The 20584-nt window shown below is 36.6% G+C and overlaps 3 protein-coding genes across 9 annotated transcripts in view; 2 read left to right on the top strand and 1 right to left on the bottom strand.

The window, feature by feature from the left end:
- Positions 1 to 3884, top strand: part of cept1a (choline/ethanolamine phosphotransferase 1a) — a 13450-nt gene extending 9566 nt beyond the window's left edge. Inside the window, exons 10-11 of one of the 3 annotated variants that reach the window (XM_084086630.1) lie at positions 386 to 546; positions 3788 to 3884. In XM_084086630.1, coding sequence (XP_083942756.1) covers positions 386 to 523 — 138 coding nt within the window. In that variant the 3' untranslated portion in view covers positions 524 to 546; positions 3788 to 3884. Of the gene's footprint in view, positions 1 to 385; positions 2219 to 3787 lie in introns of those variants that run through there. The other 2 variants (XM_084086629.1, XM_084086628.1) reach the window with 2 other exon arrangements.
- dram2a (DNA-damage regulated autophagy modulator 2a) lies at positions 3453 to 11140 on the top strand. 3 transcript variants are annotated; one of them, XM_084086633.1, is made up of 9 exons: positions 3453 to 3522; positions 3628 to 3718; positions 3816 to 3985; positions 4964 to 5031; positions 7479 to 7621; positions 7707 to 7884; positions 7976 to 8058; positions 10386 to 10478; positions 10632 to 11140. In XM_084086633.1, the coding sequence occupies exons 3-9, from the start codon at positions 3855 to 3857 to the stop codon at positions 10752 to 10754; spliced, it is 819 nt and encodes a 272-aa protein (XP_083942759.1). In that variant the 5' UTR covers positions 3453 to 3522; positions 3628 to 3718; positions 3816 to 3854; the 3' UTR covers positions 10755 to 11140. The 3 variants fall into 3 exon arrangements, with proteins under 3 accessions (XP_083942759.1, XP_083942757.1, XP_083942758.1); XM_084086631.1 differs by having other exon boundaries at positions 3459 to 3522; positions 3628 to 3985; positions 10632 to 11057; XM_084086632.1 differs by having other exon boundaries at positions 3512 to 3718.
- dennd2da (DENN/MADD domain containing 2Da) overlaps positions 11000 to 20584 on the bottom strand; it is a 22332-nt gene continuing 12747 nt past the window's right edge. For 2 of the 3 annotated variants that reach the window (XM_084086626.1, XM_084086627.1), the window contains 10 exons: positions 19904 to 20016; positions 19743 to 19812; positions 19379 to 19456; positions 18399 to 18539; positions 15105 to 15253; positions 14839 to 15010; positions 14694 to 14744; positions 14506 to 14587; positions 12467 to 12715; positions 11000 to 11556 (listed from right to left, as the gene is read on the bottom strand). In XM_084086626.1, the coding sequence (XP_083942752.1) occupies positions 11492 to 11556; positions 12467 to 12715; positions 14506 to 14587; positions 14694 to 14744; positions 14839 to 15010; positions 15105 to 15253; positions 18399 to 18539; positions 19379 to 19456; positions 19743 to 19812; positions 19904 to 20016 (1170 nt within the window). In that variant the 3' untranslated portion in view covers positions 11000 to 11491. The remainder of the gene's footprint in view (positions 11557 to 12466; positions 12716 to 14505; positions 14588 to 14693; positions 14745 to 14838; positions 15011 to 15104; positions 15254 to 18398; positions 18540 to 19378; positions 19457 to 19742; positions 19813 to 19903; positions 20017 to 20584) is intronic. The other variant, XR_014602983.1, reaches the window with a different exon arrangement.

Genomic DNA, 20584 nt, shown 5'->3' with positions numbered 1-20584 from the left:
GTCTACAAAGTTTCTAATGGAGTTATTGTCTCCAGAAGAAAGAACTGATTCTGATCTGCCTGAAACGAGTCGTCAGGAATTCTGGTCTCACTTCCCGTTACATATGTATGTAACAATGTAACAAATTTGCATAATGCCAGCCCATGGTCTTCATTGGCTGCCCGCGAACAATGTCTACTTTGACCCGCCCTCAAACACTGTAGTTACAGCTGAGCCTGGTAGATCATGGCTCTTTAACTTTAGGAAGCTCATGATCTTCACCTATATTTAACCTCAAAAAGCATACCTCTTAAAAAGCTCAAACGGTTTGCTGCTTTTAAATTTTTCATCTTGCAGTATCAAAAATGCATATGCCATGCTTGAACGTTTTCCTTTTTGCTCGTAGGTGCTGTCAGCGTTTGATCTGGTGCGGTACTGCGTGAGTGTCTGTAACCAGATCGCCACGCACTTAAACATCCGTGTCTTCAGCATCCAGCCTCCGTCTCCATCCAGAGTTCAGGCGGACAGCAAAAATCACCACTAACCCCTGCTCCTCAAACACCTCCAGTAGGTCACGCACTTCAGTGAATGTGAAACACAAATCACAGAGACCGAGCCCAAATGGCTGCAGTTACAAACTTTGTTCTCGTAATGAAGAGAGGATATTTGAAGGCTGAAAGGGAATGTTAAAAAGAATAGGCATCCAACGGTTATAACACCATTCAGTTGTCAGTATTGCAATGTTAGATGACCAGTTTTTTGTTTTGCCATAGTTTGTAAGTCAAAGAATAGAAGATCTGCCACAGAGGCCACAACTATGAATGTCCAAAGTTGTTATATTTTTCCGTTTTAATGTTTTTTTTTTTTTTTTTTTTTTTTTTTTGGCCAGCAGTGTATAATTTATTCCGTTTACGACCAACGATACATCTGAATGTAATTATGTGATAATTACAGAATGCCATAGGTATTAATTGTGGACTTTGTGGCCATTCGCTTCTAAATGAAATTTGAACCAATTTAAACTTACACACCAGTACACATCACTGTTGCCAATACAAAGCTGTGCTGCTGTCTGAGAGCTTTCAGAGAGGTAAGAGATAACATTGACATGAAAAACAAGCCACAGGTGTTTCCATCAATATTGCAGAAACATCAAGAATTTCACATAATGCTAATTCAGCCTCTCTGATGTCATTCAGTTAACTAATTTATACAGTATAGATACAGTTTTTCTTTCTATGCATATGTTTCTTTGTGTTTATTGTGTTTTGGATGGGATTATTATTATTACTTAGGTATGTCCATGTCACTAAATAATAAAAAACTGTATTAGAAACAGTATTTTGATAGTGCCATATTTTCCTAATAATAACTGGGCCCAAGAAAGATGTCTAGAAAGTTACACTGTACATATGTGAACCTTTAATAATAGATTATTAAAACCTACAAATCGTTTGTGGTCTAAATACTTTAGTTAATGTGATAACCTGTGCTAAATTATTTTTGTGCCTTTTATTTGTCACTGTCGTTATACTCCTATGCACAGTAAAAGTTGGACTCAGCGATTTTGATATTTTTTTTAGCCTCGTGTAAATCGTATTTTGTTTGTAAGTAAATTATGTTCACAGCATCAAACTCGACAAAGATGCAATTTCATATTCCTGCTTGTTTCATTGAGTTCTTATAGCTAAATCAGTCATTATATATTTTTTTTTTACCTTCATGCCAATTTGTTTCAGAGTAAACTGGATTTTTGAGACCTTTATTTTGCAAAACAATGGACATAAACCCTGCAGTTCTGTATCGGGTGCTTCCAATGGTAGAATATGAACAGAGTGGCCAAGCTCAATGTAAATTTCTCAAAACGCGTTATTGTTTTGCATCTACCTCTGAGCAGTTGCTTGTACATGTTATTTTAGTCTATAGGTGCGAGTCTTTGATTGGTAATGTTTTAATCCTGTTGTGAATCTTATGTCAGTGGGTTTCTGTGTATTTGTGCTTCTCCCTTTTTTAAGCATCACCCGTCCACCGGGGCCGCGCTGAGGTCAACCAAACTTGCAAGACACACATAGTTGAAGAAAATGATGTCTGTCGCTGCAACTGCATTTGCATATTTGTATTAATTTGTACTTTGACCAGGATTTTGTTGTTTTGTTGATTTACAGCAAATACCTTTCTTTTTAATAGATTAATGGTCATGAAATAAAGATTGTTATATTTATGTTAGCAGATTTCTTGATCACTGCCTCAGTTTGTTTTAATATAATTCTTATACTAGCAAAAACATACCATGGTTTTTGTACCATAGTAGTGGTATTCTTTGAAGTACCTTGGAGTGCAATGCAAATGTTTTTTTTTGTTTTTTTTTGTTGTTTTTTTGAGCATCATAGTGTAAAAATAAATGGTAAAACATTAAAATCATGTAAATATAAAAACAGCTAGTGGGAAGTTTGTCTTCTGTGAGGGCTGTAGTGATATGGCAATTAACATGGCAAGATATTTTAATATGCTTAGTGGAGATTTAAGGCCTGTTCACGCCAAGGACACGGTAACCATAAAGACGTAGTTCTAAATATAAAAGAGTAGCAGAGTTCGCACCACAACTACAACAATAATGGCACAGAGAAACGGTATGGTTGGAATCACTTTCAGAACGATTTTTTTTTTCCCGCTAAAAACATTAACAGCCAATCAGAATCCATCCTGCTTTAATAGCGCGAGCATTTAAAGAGGCAGACGACATATCCGCAGCGCGCGCTTATAACAGAACGATGCCGTCTGCTACTGTGTGAACGCTAATATAGTCATCGTTGTAGCTATCTTTATAGTTGTCGTTCTTTGTGTGAAAGGGCCTTTATTCTAAATAACCAGTTAATATTTTCTTTATTAAGTCATGCATGTATTTGAAATTTCATTGGTATTTTATTAAACTCCAACTGTGTATTGCTCTGCTTTTTGTAAATGAACAGTGTTTGTCTTTCAGCTAACAGTGTACAGTATTTCACAAATGAATCATCTGCATTGTGGAGCAGTTACTGCCCCAAACCCTAACCACCCTATAGTGTTTTGTGAGGCCTTTCTGACCACAGTGGCTCTTTCCAAGTGGAAGACTTCCAAAATAAAATCCTCTGCACTTAATCTACAATACTATAAAACTGTTGATATAATCGCCTTCAACAAACCTGAAACATTTCACCATATTACTTTTTTTTAAGGTATTTTTCATCAAATAGATTGAGCATAAGAGACTTCTTTCACAAACATAAAAAATTTGTTTAATCCAAACTTTAGACTGTCTATATGTCCTTTTCTATATGTCGATGGATGTAGCCTATGTCGATGTGCTATATCCAGTGTGGTTAACATACTGGCCTTCAGAGGTGACCGTGTGCAGAGGACTTAGTGAGTGCATGTGAGTGTTCATTTCTGAGTGCAGAAAGTGAAATCACGCTGAATAAGTGTCAGCTGACTTCGGTCACAGGACTTTAGGGAGAGCATCTCACAAAAACACACCCGATCAGCGCAAGACTTCAGATTCCACAGGCACTAACCCACTCTGAACTACTATCATGTTTCTTCTGTGTTTGTGCACAATAATTTCTGTGTAACTAATTCAGCTTCATCATGTGATGTTCATCTCCTTTTCAGTTGGTAATGCTGAGCTTCGGTCGACCGGTGTTTGCATGAGGAAATAAGAGCGTTGGTTTTGTTCAGTTTTGATGTGAATCCGGTCCTCAATGTGTGTGTAACTTTCTCTGTTTCTCTGTTGGGTTGATTTGACCTTTAAGCTCCATGTTTCATGTGTTAGTGATTCTTCTTCATGTTGGTGACCTCAGTAAGTGAGTTTCCTCTGACCGGCCCTATGTGAGGGCAGTATGTGGTGGTTTCAGCGGGGGCTTTGTGCTCTACCGGTGGCTCTGGTTACCTGGTCATCTGCTACGTTGCTCATCTCTTACGCCACAGCGGTCGTGTTGGGCCATGCTGACCTGCTCTTTCCATACATAAGGTAAGATCCTGAGAGATTACTGCTTTTTCAGTTTTATTTGTACCAGATATCTATGAGGAGTCATGCATCATTTTAAGGGATAGTTCACTCAAAAAAGAAAATTCTGTAATCATTTACTTTCTTCTGCTGAACACAAAAGAATATGTTTTGAAGAATGTCAGTAACCAAACAGTCAATGGGATCGACTTCGATAGTATGGGAAAAAAATACTATGGAAGTCGATGGTCTGGTTGCCAACATTCTTCAAAATATCTTCTTTTGTGTTCAGCAGAAGAAAGAAATTCATACAGGTTTGGAACAACTGGAGGGTCAGTAAATGATTGACAGAAATTTAATTATTGGGTAAACTATCCCTTTAAGATTTAAAAAATAGTCAGTGAGAAACATTTTATGGAGAGCAACCTTATTGAATGAATTAGGGTTGTCAAGTATCTGTACTTCAGTACCAAGTCTATACGAAAATGTTACAATTACAGCCTTTTAATGTATTATTTACTAATTTCATTTAGTTAATATGCATTATTTTCAAGTTGTAAAATGTTTTTAAAAAATTATTAAAAAATATGGACAAATCCAATCCTTGGTTACAATGTTTTAACTATATTTTTTAACCCAAGTGTGGGTTTGTCCTTATTTACAACCTAGCATTTTTAAAAAAAAGAAAAATTAGTACGAAAAAAAAACATGAAATTTGGCTGGTATTAGTACTTACTACTGAAATTTTGGTAACGTGCCAATCCTAGAATGAATACCTGGAATGTATAGGATGAAAAATCGTGCATTTTATAGTATTATGTGGATTCACTATATTCGCCTATATACTACATTATAGTATAGTATTCACTTTTAAGAGTTTGATGGCTGTAGATCAGAAACATTCTGTGAAACACCACCTTTTTCTTTCAGATTTAGTTGACTGATTCAAAATCTGTTTTTATTTCCATCTGTCATACTTTGCATTTCTCATTTTGCTTGTAGTGACACGGGCACTGAGGTTCCTGAACGCTGTGTGTTTGGCTTTATGCTGTCAATCTCAGCTTTCTTAGGTAATGCTGTGCATCTTTTCCACTAGAGTTCTGAATTTTTGCTTCAAATTGCTACCAAAGTGTTTTAGTTCAATAATAAGTTAACTTGTTTTTTTTTGTTTTTTTACATTTTGAAATAACTTTTAATAGTGTTCTTACAGTTGAAGTGTTGATGTTTGCAGCGCAGTATGTGACCAGAAGGGTAAAGATGATGGTTAGTTTTGTCAGTTACTGGTTAGATTAGCATTCTGCCTGCTTTTAATCAGACACAGAGATAAAGTAGTGCGTAAGATTACATTTATTTGAATGAATGAATTATATTTATTTGAAATCATTATCGAGAGAGATGAGAGATTAGTGTGTGAATTACCTGCGTTTTTTCAGTCTCTCTCTATTAACATCGCAGCTGTGAGTTTAATTACTTCAAAAACAACACCCCATGGTCACTGAGAAATATAATGTAGCGATACAGTAGCAAAGCTATTTTGTTACACTTTATTTTGATGGTCCACTTTAGACATTCTACTAACTAGAAGTAACTTGTCAACTAACTCTCATTAGAGTATGTGTATGTGACCAGTGATATTAACTACCTGTGCATTAAACGGTTTTATTGCACACCTTCCAGCCAATCAGAATCGAGTATTCAGATAGACCATTGAATACATAACTTTTAATATAACTGTATGCATTTTATTTTATGTTTTAGTATAGTACAGTCAAATAAGTATAGGCTATAAGAGAGAGCAGGGATAATTGTAATCCGTTTAGGTTATTACTAATTTATTCAGAAAATGATCCACCTAAAACTATAAAATGTTGCCTCAAGCATCTTTGACATATTAACACAGGGGTGGGTAAACTACGGCCCGTTAGGCTGTTTAATCCGGCCCGTCGAGTATTTAAAAAAATCGTCTTAAGATCGCATTCATTTTGCCTTTTTCTTGCAATACTTTTTGCTATATATATATATTGCGTTGCATATATTTGACAATCGGAATATCAGATATTTCATGCCATAGCTAACAAATGTAAAAAAGGAAAAATGACATAAAAGCAGATAATCATTTATTCAGCGCTGTTGTGGCTGCGGTGTGTCACGTAACAAGCGATGACGCGTCACCATGGAAACCAAACAGACAGCGACTTAAGCACATAGACTTGTTGCACGTTATGTTTTTTCTTTTTTTGGAAACCCACAGAGAAAAAAATGTTTGGTAACCGCTTGCACACCTGTTTAGTTTTTCCTTTGATTTGTCTGCTATTTAGTTTCTTTGCTCCTCTGGATTTGTGGATGTAACGTTATCCTGACTGATTCCGTTTACCGACCTTTATCGCCCGGCTTTCGACGCTCCACTGTCTGCCATGTACAGAACCCGTTTTTGTTCATTAAATGTTCTGATCTGCCTTTGCTTTTTATGTTTTATTTTATTATTCTTAAAATAAATTTGTATATTCGTTTATTTCGTTTTTTCCCCCACAAATGTATGACTTTTGGAAGTGCAAATTGATTGCCATATGCAGTTTTAATAAAGTTGAATTAACGTAACGTTCTGTCATTTTTACTCTTCTAAGTGTACACTTGCAGGTGTTTTGTTCCTAATTTACTGTTAGGCCCATTAAATAATAATAAGGATAAACAATATTTAAAAAGTATAGGCTATAATTATCTAACATCTGACTAATTAAAAATTAACCTCAAAACATAACATGCTAAATGGGGGATATCTAGCATAAAAAATGTATTGTCAGAATGTCGTCTCTCAGTTGTTGAATTTCGCCCAGACGTTGCCACAACGTAAATGTGTTTGCTCAGCCCGATCTCATGAAAGTGCGAATACCACGAATTGTATTTGTAGTGCTTATGATACGCAGTTTTCGCGTGCATATGATACGCACTTTATGGCGTTTAATAGGCACGCACTCCTCACCCTTAATTCTAACCAAGGGGTTACAGTGCGTAGCATATGCACGCAAAAACATTTTTGGCATATAAATGGCACGAGAAATAAAATTTGTGGTATAGATACGCACTTTCATGAGATCGTGTTTCATAATCTGCTACTGGGCCGGCCCTCTGTCAAATTTTAAAACCCAGTGTGGCCCTTGAGCCAAAAAGTTTGCCCACCCCTGTATTAACAGCTCAATAATAACTTAATGTAGTCTGATAAAAATGAACTAGAATTTATTAAGGCAGATGTATTCATTGCACCCATGCTTTGTAAATGAAAAATCTCAATAAAATAATTACAAAATTAAATGTTTTGTTTAAAAATGTTGCTTTTTTTTGTAATACTGCAACCAAATCGGGTCAAAAGCAACACACATAAAACATGTGTAACTTCTAAAGGGGAGATAACTTGAGAATTATGTATGTTTGATTTATTTTTGTCAAAAAAACGTCAGGGATATTTTGGGAGGATGTAGAGAACTACATCATTCCCGCTCTCACATTTGTGTGTTTGCAGGATTGGGCACCATGTATGTACGATATAAACAAGTTGAGGCTTTAATTTCGGCCTCTGAGTCGGGCTTACAGCTGCTGAACTACACAGGCCTCCTGATGGGCATCTTCAGCACTGTAGGGATGTGTGTTGTGGCCAACTTCCAGGTGAAACCCACACTTTTGATTCTATGATCTGTCTAATATTTCTTTCTCTGAAACTGTCAGTGTAATGTTTTTTTTAATCTTTCAGAAAACAGATATGATATCCATCCACCTTTTTGGGGCGGCGTTGACCTTCGGCCCTGGGACATTGTATATCCTGGTTCAGACCGGCATGTCATACCGCATGCAGCCGCGTTTCCATGGCAGAGAAATTCTATGGGCACGTATGGCTGTGGGAATGTGGACGCTCATTAGCATAATTGCACGTATCCTTTTCCTCAATATATGATTGTCTATATTATTAGCCAGTTGTGCCAGTACTTACACCTGTTCTGCTTCTTTGACTAAATCTGTCAGTTTTCATATCCTCTGTGCTCATGTATGATGACCTGCCTGGTGTGGATGTCACTAATAAGTTACACTGGCGGCCAGGGGAGAGAGTAAGACAGATGATGTGCTTTACTTTTAATATTTCAAATATACTAACCCATCACAATAAAACACGAGTTGCATGATGATGCTCCAGAGCGGTGTCTTCGGAAGCCTGGTGAGAAATATAATAATAAATGCATAGTGCACAGTGAAGGATAGAGGAGTTTATCATTGTGTGGGGAGCCTTTTTATAGCTGCTGATGTTGGTGTCATTTAATGCTTTGGAGTACAGGAGAATATTGCAGAATGGCTTGCTTTCCAGAAATTAAAAGTTATCTAAAGAGGAATGATCAGATGTTATTTTTTAACAAGACTGCACAAATTGCAAAGACAACCAAGAAGTGGCTTGAAAACAAGCCCATCAGACTCATGTTTTGGCCTGGTCAGAGTCTAGACTTGAACCCTATAATGAATATTTGTTCGCTCACATTAAACTAGGAGATATATTTCAACTACATATGAACTATTTAAAGCTGTTAAAATTGGGTTGAACAACTTCCTGTAAAAAGCTGTCTGCAAGTTTACCCACACAGCTCAAAGATTTCAAAAATAAAAAGGGGAATGGCTATTCTGTGCCAAGTTCATTTATCTACAGTATTGGTGCAATTCTTATTAATTTCCTGATCAGTGATTTGTGATTAAATTGGTTAAGACCATTAAAAGACCACTAAATATTTTGCCATATTTGGCTTGGTCCCTTTTTTTTTGCCCAAGAGTGTATAAAACTGCAGCTCTGCTAATGGATATGTGTAGATGTAAATGTAAACTGTACTGTATTTTCAGAGCCGGACAGTAACGGAGTACATTTACTTGAGTACAGTACTTAAGTACAATTTTGAGGGATCTGTACTTTACTCGAGTATCATTTTTGGGGAGTACTCATGACTTTACTCAAGTACATTTGAGAGGCAAATATTGTACTCTTTACTCCACTACATTTCTATCCATAACCGTGAGTACCTGTTACTACTTCTAAAAAAAAAAAAAAAAAAAAAAAAAAAACTTGGAAACCCTCAATTTGTTGTTTCCCTCTCAAACGTGATTGGATTGTGCAGGCGCCACTGATTGGGAAAGCCTATCAGCAATCACCTTCAGCTTTCCAAAGTCAACTCCATGGTCAGATTTAGATAAGAGACGAAACCATGGACGAAACAATGGATGCAGGTCCATCCCGGGAATGTGCCAACCCGTGGCCCCACCTCGCCAGACTATTTCAATTTTCTGAACAAGTTAATGATAGTTTTCGCTTCAGGTGTTTGCTGTGTTTACCAAAATTGAACTTGTTTTAGCGCCCGCCAAAGTGAATTTTTGTCCCGCCAAAGTCTTATTTGATCGGTGAGTAAAGTAGATGAACTGCTGCGCCTGCGCTTGTGACAGGGCGCATGTTTAACTGAAAGAACGAGCAGAGAGAGAGAGCCGGTTGCGTGCGCGCAGACACACTCGGTCTCTCTCGCACACTTTCGGTCTCTCTCGCGCACTGTCGCTCGCTCGCGCAGTTCATTTCGCTTTTGTCCAGTCCGGCGCCTCATACACATGCGCCCTGTCACAAGCGCTGCAGTTCATCTACTTAACTCACCGATCAAATAAGACTTTGGTGGGACAAAAATTCACTTTGGCGGGCGCTAAAAAAAGTTCAATGCAGGAAAATTCATGCGTAAATTTAACTGAGTAGTAGGCTACATGACCATGCATTCGCACAAATGCGACCACATAAAATTTTAACTCGCACATTCTCAAAAAATGGTCGCAGTCTGGAACCCTGTGATTTGATTGATGAAAAAAAGAGAAACTCACATGTACACACAATTGTTAGCTGAATTTTCTTTTCTGATATTACACATTAATGTAAGCTTAGCATTTGCTTTGATGTTCTTGAGTATGCGGTGTGTTTAACACAGTCAGGTTCAAATGTGGGTGCAAAAAATCCATTAAAACTCTAGCAGAGGTTTGTCAGAGCGTTGCCATTGTGCTATTGCCTTGTGGGAAAGTGAGAAATGTTAAATAAAGCAACATGTAAAAAGATGAATGACTTGATTTTACTTTCAATTCCTTTACATTCTCCAAGGTATTAACATTAACATTTTTCATAACTCCATGTAGGACGTTTCTGTACATAAATGTAAGCACTGTGGCAGTAGTAATGCAATATTTAGAAAATGTACTCTTGTACTCTTGATACTCAAGTACTTTTAAAAACAAGTACTTCGTACTTTTACTTAAGTAGACGTCTGACTGTAGTACTTTTACTTGTACTTGAGTAAAATCTAGCAAGGGGTATCTGTACTTTTACTCAAGTAATGAAGCTGTGTACTCTGTCCGCCTCTGTGTATTTTAGGGTTTTATACCGTACAAGGTCAGTGCTTCAGCAGAGTGGTCGCTGGCATTCTCCTTCATCTGCTTTTTCTTCACGTACATGCGTGATTTCCAGGTATGATCACCAGTTTTTCACAAGTCTTTTTTTTAAGTCATCTTCTCATACAATTTAAACACATACACACACTGTATGTTAAATTCTGTATATTTTTGTCTATATATAATCGTAGTTTAGCATAAAGTTTGAACAAACCGTGTTTTTGACCAGAAAATCACTCTGAGGGTTCAGCCTGTACTTCAGAGTAACCACCTCTACGATTACCCTCACTATGAAGAGCGAGAGCACGTGCATCATGAAGAACGCTCTCCTCTGCTGGCTGGTGCCATTTGACAGACACTCTGCCACCTTGCGTCCGACATCGAACACTGCAGCCGACATTCACTGGAGGTCTACTTCACAAATTTGAATATTCCCAGAGAAACGTTTCATGTTCACGAGAAGCTTATATAATGATACATTTTCTTGCCATGCTTTTATGTAATATTTTGACAATATCAAAGTAGACTTTTTCCATGTATAAATATTTTAAGTTTTATCAGCATAGTTGCATCACAAATGTTAATAATGCGAAATAATCACTTTAAAGTGTTTTTTTCCTTTTAATTTTTAGAATAAACACATTGCATCTTCAAATTTGGACATCTTTCAGTGCTTGTACAGTAATTTGTGATGATCTATATGGAGATGAAATGTTCAATTTAATTTCATAGACTGAATCTGTGGTTTCCATTTAAAATGCATTTAGAAATGTATGTTTTTCCATTCAGCATGTTTCCACTGGCTCAGTTTCTGTAACATTGGACATTCTAGTCAAAACGTTTCTAGCTAAAACAAGCCTTACATACATAAATACAGCAGCTTATCACAAAATAATTACCCCCCGAGACCCGACAACACCCCAACACAAATGACAAACAGCAGTAAAAGTCTGACAAACCGAACACATGAGAACATAAATAAAAAATAATCGGACATTTAATTCTATCTACATTCCTTAAAATTATTTTACTACAAACTGATGTATTTCACACAAGATTTACAAGCCGGTACTTTGGTGAGAGCTTCCACTAGTGTTTCTTGACTTTCTCTCTCATCTTTTTCTGGTATTCAGCAATCTTTCTGTCAAAAAACCCTGGAAGAAAAGGAAAAATAATAACTATTAAGTTAATAGTTGTATTATTATTATTACATATTTCATTATTATTCAAGATCATTTTATATTGGAACCATCCTCTTCTCAAGCTAAATCACCTTTTTCACCTTATTGCCTCCACAGTTCATTCACAGTCTCGCAGTTAGAGCTGCACGATTAATCATTAAAATATCTCGATTCAAACACCCACGCGATCTCATTCTTAGATTTGCCTGTCTATTAAACATTTGACAAAATGACACCAGAACATTCAAATCTGTGTTTGCGCTGCCGCTGAGCCAGAGAATGTGTGAAACAGCTTCACAGTCTTTTCAACCACACAGTATCGTTATTTCTGTTACAAATATTTATATTATCACAGAAGTACTGGGATAAACGTTTATAGTTTGGATATAAACACTGATTTCTACAGAAGCTATCGATTTAGAGCAAATCACCTTTTGAAAGCAACTTGGCACTTCAAATAATTATTGTATCAATTACATCGTTTCACCAGTAGGTGGCGACAAGTGACTGTTAAAAAATGTATTTGTCACTGAATCATTCATTCAAGAGATTCGTTCAAAAAGGCTGATTCTTCCAGTATTGAAGTATTTACGTGAGAGTCATTGAATCGTACATTTAAAATAGAATGCAATAGAATTTTGTCAGGACCTCTATTAAATTGCATGATATTTTGTTTAGTTTTCTGTTCAGAATCGTGATCTCTCTTTGAAATAGTGATGTTCAATTTATCCAGAATCAATCAGTGTGACAATGTGGCCTCTTAATTATTAGGTCATAAAAAGTATAATAATTACAAAAGTACTATCAATAACATGTCATGCATGTCAAACTACTAATTTACTGATCACTGCTAATAACAGTAAGCCAAAGGGGTCTCTCTCACCTGTGCCGTCCTGAGAGACGGGTCTCTGCTCCATTTCCTGAACGAAGAGGTCAAACATCTGCGTCTGTACGAACTTCTTTACAAACCGTCGCGTGGTCTTGGATTCTATAGCTTTACAGAAATTTGTTTGCTGGAACTCGCCCTGCTTGTCTTTGCCATTCCGCACGATGTATTTAGCGAAGTGGCCGACAGTCTTGATAAAGAAAGGCAGGAAAGCTTCTGGGACCACTCGATTCAACTCCTCAAGACCTGAAGTGATGAATGACACAAATACATGGACTATTAGTTTTAAATAACCGTGTGAGGAAAAATAAACCAGATTTATACATTGTTATGAGTGGATTATATGCAGTTTCTAGGGTGCAATTGCAACATTCTGGCATCTCTTGCGTCTGTGTGAATATGCAACTACAAGTTTAATCCTTTTGGTGTCCGCTATTTTCAGAAGTAATATTAGCGCTTAAGTGTGTCCGGAAATTTCCAATAAGCAAAGCCAACAGAGGCGCTGTGTTTTGTTTTTCGCTCGTAACATTTTGTCTAATTTTTGTCATCAAAATCACTTGGAAATATTGCAGGTTGTGGATTGCGTTTTTAGGCTTATTTACAAAAGGCTTATTTGGGATAACTTAGGCTTGTTTGATGTGGTAAGTAACTTATTTTGAGCTTATTTGTTAGACTTGGGTGCTGGGTTTTCTAGCGAGATCTGGCAACACTCTTTAGACTGTAATGTATTTGGTAAGATCTGGTAATTCATGTCTGTAGCACAAACGATGTGGCCACCATCCACGCTGATTTGTTTATTGCATCTGTCACATGACAAGCGAACGAAGAACTCCGTTCGAAAAGAACCGAAATCGAACACTTCCCTTCTATATAGTATGCGAAAAACAGTACGGCAACTGAGCATTATATCCTAATACATAGGCTGCGTCCGAAATCGCATACTCTCTTGAGTAGGTACTTATTTTGAATAAGTAATTACTTCATAACCGCTAAAAAAAAGTATGTTATATATAGTGTGTAGTATGAATGTTTTTGCCTACTCTTTTATGAGTACTGTGAATTCGGACATACTGCTCTTGTCACATACTGTTTTTTGCCTACTATATAGTAGGGAAGTATGTGATTTTGGATGCAGCCATAGTATTCGAAAAACAGTCGGTGAAAAGTTCAGTAGCACCTCACTGCAGTACATGAGATCCAGGGGGCGGAGTTGGATCCAGATATAAGGGGTGGAGATTGGTAGGTTTAGGGGTGGGTTTAGGGATCAGGGGGTGGAGATGGGTAGGCTTTGGCTGCTTTATAATGATTTCCTAACTTGAAATATTATCAAAGATTGCGTATTTGGACATGTTCAGAGAAATTTCATATTGAAAATATAACATAAATGAACGAAATTACTTGAATAAAGATCAGTTTATTTGTCTGAATGAGATTCAAAAATCAAGTTAGTAAAATGATCCAGTCTTCCCATCGCATGTATGAGTGATTGAGCACTTGAACGGTCCACTAGATAGTGTGTATGCACCAAAAATTTTCATCCGAGCTCATGGTCAATGTCTTATTAGGGGTTCATCTAAATACTTAACTGACAAAGTCGGTATGAAACGAACGTTGCGAGTCTTTTCTTCCCTGTTGTGATGTACATCAGAGTGAAACAGCTTCTCGAACAAAAAAAAAAAATGTAGGGTGGGACTTGATTTTTGTCCATCGGGAATTGGGAATTGATTGGATCATTGAATGGTTGTGGTTTGCTATTGCTGTGATGTCATGTGAGTGACAGGTTCACCCGTCCTCGCACCAGTAAGAGGGAGGGGAAGTTATTTTGATTTAAGATTATGAAGGCACATGAATGAATAATAATAATAATAATAAAGATGTGCACAGATAAATCATTTTTAATAAATAATGCAATATTCCATAAAAATAAGAATTGTCAATATTGACTTCATGGCGATGTATGAGCAATGAGAGAAAAAAAAAAGCTTGCCCAAGCAAACTCCACTAAATATAAAGTAGGATACAGAAAAGTTACTTACTTGATTTCTCATTTTTGGCACTGAGGGCCTGCTTGATTTCCTCTTTGAGTTTGTGAGGTAATATTGTGTCCTCATCTCCCATCTGTTTGGAGAAACATTTTAAACACAGTCACCCACAATATATTCATCAGTCACTTTTCATGGCAACAAAATAAAAGATGTCCTCTATGATGTACACATGAACTTACACACTTGATAAATGTCTCCTTCCTGCCTTCTGATAAGTCAACAACAAGCAGCTGGGTGAGTAGATGAATTCAGATGTCAGCTTGCAGGGTTTGAAATGTAAATCGCTTGTAATGTTTTACCAGTGTCAGGAGTCTGGTCACTCACCTCAGTCTGGTCAGTGACCTGATCTGCGAAGCGTTTCTGGACACCCAGCAGATATGGTGTGGGTGCCATGATGACGTCAATCAGGATCTCTGGAACGATGGAAATGAGCGTGTGCTGCCAGATGAATGGATGCAGGAGAACAGCAACTGCATGGATGACCTGAGACAATGTCCTGCAGACACATCGTATGGGTTTGATCAATGTTATACATATAAATCGAAGCGATACCTAAAACTTGTGTGTGCATGTATGTTTTGTTTTTGTACCCGAGCTCCTCGGCGATGAAGATGATCCTCCGCTCAAGTACAGCAGCAGCAAAGACCTTGAGCACCGCCTCATCTGACAGGCATCTGAACAATGTGCTGAAATCTACATGCTCCAGCCAGGAGTCTGTCGGACGCGTCAAACTGATGATCTACAGAGAGAGAAATGTATACTTTTTTATAGGTAGATGTTTTATTATAAAGAAAGAATATAACTGCACGCACTTAAAAGTATATTTTTCAAAAATAAACTTAAAGGGTTAGTTCACCCAAAAATGAAAATTCTGTCAGTAATTACCCTCATGTTGTTCCAACCCCGCAAGACCTTCGTTCATCTTCGGAACACAAATTAAGATATTTTTGATTAAATCTGAGAGCTGGATCACTCCTCCATAGGCTTCTAAGACATTTGCTGGCCCAGAAAATGTATTAAAGACATCGTTAATATAGTCCAAGTGACTACAGTGGCTCAATCTTAAGTTTATAAAGTGACGAGAATACTTTTTGTGCGCAAAAAAAACAAAAATAACGACTTTATTCCACTTTTCATTTCCTTCTCTCTGGGCCTCGAGTTTTTTCACGTAGTGTTTTAGCGCAGCGCGTCTGTGTTGCACGTCACCTAGGCTCACTATTGGCCGACGCTGGTCATGTGTGTGATGCGTGTGACGTGAAAAAACTCGAGGCCCAGAGAGAAGGAAATGAATAGTGGAATAAAGTTGTTATTTTGGGGGGGTTTTGCGCACAAAAAGTATTCTCGTCGCTTTATAAACTTAAGATTGAGCCACTGTAGTCACTTGGACTATATTAACGATGTCTTTAATGCATTTTCTGGGCCAGCAAGTTATAACGTCTTTAGAAGCCTATGGAGGAGTGATCAGCTCTCAGATTTAATAAAAAATATCTTAATTTGTGTTCCGAAGATGAACAAAGGTCTTACGGGGTTGGAACAACATGAGGGTGAGTAATTACTGACAGAATTTTCATTTTTGGGTGAACTAACCCTTTAAGTGAGTGTTTCTTTATAAAGTCTTTTTCCTTAACTTGCACCTCCAAATGGTGTGTTTGCTTCAATACTTTGTAAAAGTTTTTGTTTTTGTTATAAAAACAGTGTTGAGGGATAACTAAAAGTAGTGATGCTACTAAATTAAGCATTTTTTTGTGACATTGTATTTGTGACTTGAGGCAAAAAGAATCAGATTCGTCTTCAGCAAATTTGTTTACCCCAATGAACTGGTACAAAATGATCTACTGATTCATTCGAAGTAATATAAATTGGGTTAGATTAGTTGAATATAGTGTTAACTGTTCACGTTTGATGTTTTCAGCCTAAATGTTTTTGTGCTGTGCTAAATACAACGTTGATTATTTTTAAATAAACCATAGACTAATGTATGGCTGATATGTTATTTCATTTAAAGAAAATTGCTTTAATGTAGCTAACTACTTTTACAAATTATGAGTACCCTGAATATTTTCAAGATAGTTTCTTGCCGATAGATGGATGGATGTATGGACAGAATGGCAGATAGATAGATAGATAGATAGATAGATAGATAGATAGATAGATAGATAGATAGATAGATAGATAGATAGATAGATAGATAGATAGATAGATAGATAGATAGATAGATAGATAGATAGATAGATAGATCAAATGACAGATATATAGATAGATAGATAGATAGATCAAATGACAGATATATAGATAGATAGATAGATAGATAGATAGATAGATAGATAGATAGACAGACAGACAGATAGATAGATAGATAGATAGATAGATAGATAGATAGATAGATAGATAGATAGATAGATAGATAGATAGCTCAAATGACAGATAGATAGAGCGACAGAGATAGAAAGACAGAATAATATATCACAAATAAATATACTAATGTAAGTTATGTGCAGATCACTTGAATGCAGTGTTACATAGAAAATGTGCTGGAGGAGAAATTTAAGCAGAACCAAGTCAAGTTTGTACAAGGCATGAGGGCATACCTGCATGAAACAGCTCATCTTTGACCCTTTCCCCTGAGCTATTACGTCACTTACTTTAATTTCCTGCAGCTTTGACAAAGCAGAGGAGGTGTGTGTTTGTGGATAGCATGTCTCTGCCTGCTTCTCTGCTTGTTTGGAATTAGAGATGTATTACTTTACCCCTCTTTTAATGTACTGTAATTAACTGTAATTACTGGGAAAAAACATGGAAAGCCAACTTTTATTATCTTGCACAATTTTACACCCTCATTTAATTTCCACTTCCTTTTTGGTTGGAAAAGATTGACAAATACCAGTTTTTCAGTCTTTGCTGCTGACTCAACTGCTGTAAATACAGTGGAAATGGAAAGTGTAGCAGCTGCTGGTTTGCCAAACTTCACCTCGATATGTAATTTCTTGGAAATAAACACACTGATTGTGTGAGTCATTGTTCAGTCAACGATTTCAGGACTAAAAGTGTGGCAAAAAATGGTGTTCGTGTACAACAGAGCGCTGCAAAGATTACATATTTTTGTTGGCCAACGCTGAAGTGAACATCACCCTGGTTTCCTCGACAAAAAAACGATAGGATTTTTCCATTGGCTTTTGGGATACTGCAATAAAATACGGTCTGTCACTAACAAAAGCTTCTGATTCTTGCACATTTTATTCATAGTGATAATCTTCACAAATTAATTTAAAACCATAAATACAATCGGAAGAAGCCAAAAGTTAAACTAAACTATAAACTAACTACACCACAGTCACATGACTTCAACGCCATCACTAAGCTTCCGCCGACTCTTTCAGTCTTAGTTTAAAAAACATTTTCCCTGTAAATGTTCTTGTTATAACAGTTTGCAAGAGCATGATTATAAACATGTAACAACCATGCTGTAAAAGTGAATGAGTTTTCCTGTTCGGCTGATGACGTTTAATGTCCCTGACAGCCTCTAGTCTCATTTAGACACTTGTAAGCAACTGCCTTTTTCAAGACAAGTAAAAGCTTTAAAAAAACATAAGTGGGTATTACTGATGTATTTTATATAGCAGAATAAACCGTGAAAATATCTTGAGCTTGTGTTCACCACAGACCTTATTTCAAGCATTTAACCAAAACCAAAAAAACTTTTTTTTTGTATTTTATTAGAATAAACAAATAACAGGGATGAATATACACATGGATGCCTCTCTATCCAGCTATTTTTCTATGCAAGAACATCCCATAGGAAACAAGCAGGATGGGCATGACTATATAGGGTTTCTTAAGACTGAGTAGCCATTCAGACAAATTGTAGTTTTATCTCTAGTTCTTACCTCAGTGCCTCTTTCTGGAATAAAGCTTTTGATGTTAACAGTGTGTCCAGGGGCAGGGAAAGCCGCTTCCCTCAGGCTCTGCATAAATGGGTAAATCATCGCCATGGAGATCTTTCTGCGTTGCTCCACCTCATCAAAAATCTAAAAAAAAAAATAAGCAGACAGATTAAACAATGCAGGGAATGCAGATTTAAAAAATAATCTCTTATCACTGAGAGAAATCAGTTTTCATTGGAAAAAAAAAAACAGGTGAAACACTGAAATATACACTACGTTTGGGGTCAGTATGATTATTATTATTTTTTAAATACATTAAACTAATTAAAAGTGACAGTAAAGAAATGTATAATGTTACAAAATATTTCTATTTTACAAAAACAGTACGCAGTTGAACGGGTTTCAACTGATAATAATAAGAAACAATATATTTTTACATTTATTGAGCACAAAATATATATATTATATATTAGATATATTATATATGTTCAAATGAACATATTAGAATGATTTCTGAAGGATCATGTGACACTGAAGACTGAAGCAATGATGCTAAAAATTCAGCTTTGCCATCACAGGAATAAATTACATTTTAATATATATTCAAATAGAAAACTATTAAACCAAATATTTCTGAAGTATAAGCAACAACTACTTTACAAACACCCAAATTTTGAATGTCCATTTCTTTAAGATCACATTAGCTTGTCCTGTTTGTCCTGAACAAACAAACTCATTTCCAGTCATGAGAGCATTCACCCCCGAAAAAAGTACCTGCACAAAGTTCAACTTAAACAAACAAAACATTCTCCATAAACTGAAGCGTTGAGCTCAATGGACAGCTCAACACGGTAGACAACCCATTTTCAGACACTGAATTAATACGTAGTCAGAACAACAAATGGCAAATTTCTCAAATATAGATCAAAACATGAAGTACAAAGACATTTACATTGACTGTGCAGTAAATTATGCTGTTTTACCTTGGAAAAGAGTCCAAAGCAGGCTACGTTACTGATGATACAGTAGGCCTCAGGCAGGCGAGCACCTTTCCCATAAGGCTAAACAAGAAAAGACCAACAACAAGAGAAGTGAGCACACACTTAAATTGCATATTACATTTCTTGACCTTATTTGTACGTCTTCTCATGCATTACAAAAAAAAGGTGCTTTCCCTGTTGCTATGTTGCTGGAGTGATGTTGGTGGTTGTTAGCGGCTTGTTATGCAGGTTTAACACTTACAGGGTTACGCAGGATGACCAGGGTTATGGATTTGTTCCAATCATTAACTGTAAGTATGAGCAAGACTAAGAGAAAGTATTATAAGTAAGACCAGTTAACATTTACCAGCAGCCTCCTACAGTATCCATTCTTCCTCGACCCATCAACATCTGTAAGCACGAAAGAGAATGTTTCACTGTGAAATAGAGAAAAAGAGAGAAAATGAAAGATGCAGTTTCTGCCTCCACAGGGCATGCTGGGAGAAATAATGTGTGTGGTCACAGTACCTGGGATATTCTGTTAGGGGTGCCCAGTTAACACCCTCTGGAAAGCAAAAGAGTGTGAGCGCCTTTAACGTCTTCTCCTCCTCCTCCCTCTGAAATCGCACCATTCCATCCTTCTGTGCTCATTACAAAGTGAAAAACACTAAATGAATATGCATCAGGGACAGAAAATGCAAGGATTTCCCACGTCTACATGATCATCTCTTTCATTAATTCATATTGATTAATAATTAATATCAGAATGACAATGAATGAGCTATTTAAACATATTATTTTCACACATTTCTGCCCTGAAGTTGTCATTTAATCTTAAAAAAAACAAAGATTATTTATTGTAATGTCTAATGGCAGTGTCTACACTATAATTTTTCACTATAACAGGTCTTTCTTTTTTGGTGCTCAAAGCAGCGCGGTGGAATGCAAAATCACATGTGAACGGCCCCTAATAACCCAGCTAACGCGTTCAGTATATGTTCTAAGAATAGTTTGCTAACATTCCCAATAGATTATGAAATGTTATTTCTGAAAACATTTAAAATGTCCCGTAAATGTTTTCCTGGTTATGCGAAAGTTAAGGGAATATTCAATTTTATAATTTTGCAAACATGTTATATTTGAATGTTCTGAACATTCAGAAACATTTAAAAAACATTAGACAACAGTGCAACTGAAACGTTGTAAACA

Source organism: Abramis brama (genome assembly GCF_963993115.1).
Source record: "Abramis brama genome assembly, chromosome: 16".
In the NCBI taxonomy this organism is placed as follows: Eukaryota; Metazoa; Chordata; class Actinopteri; order Cypriniformes; family Leuciscidae; genus Abramis; species Abramis brama.
This window is presented reverse-complemented; position numbering and strand designations above follow the sequence as displayed.

Bases quoted from the DNA above. Each gene is read 5' to 3' on its own strand.
- dram2a (XM_084086633.1), top strand. From the start codon at position 3,855: ATGTGGTGGTTTCAGCGGGGGCTTTGTGCTCTACCGGTGGCTCTGGTT. The intron at 7,622-7,706 runs GTGAAACCCACA...TTAATCTTTCAG, and splicing joins GTGTTGTGGCCAACTTCCAG to AAAACAGATATGATATCCAT. The intron at 10,479-10,631 runs GTATGATCACCA...GTTTTTGACCAG, and splicing joins CGTACATGCGTGATTTCCAG to AAAATCACTCTGAGGGTTCA.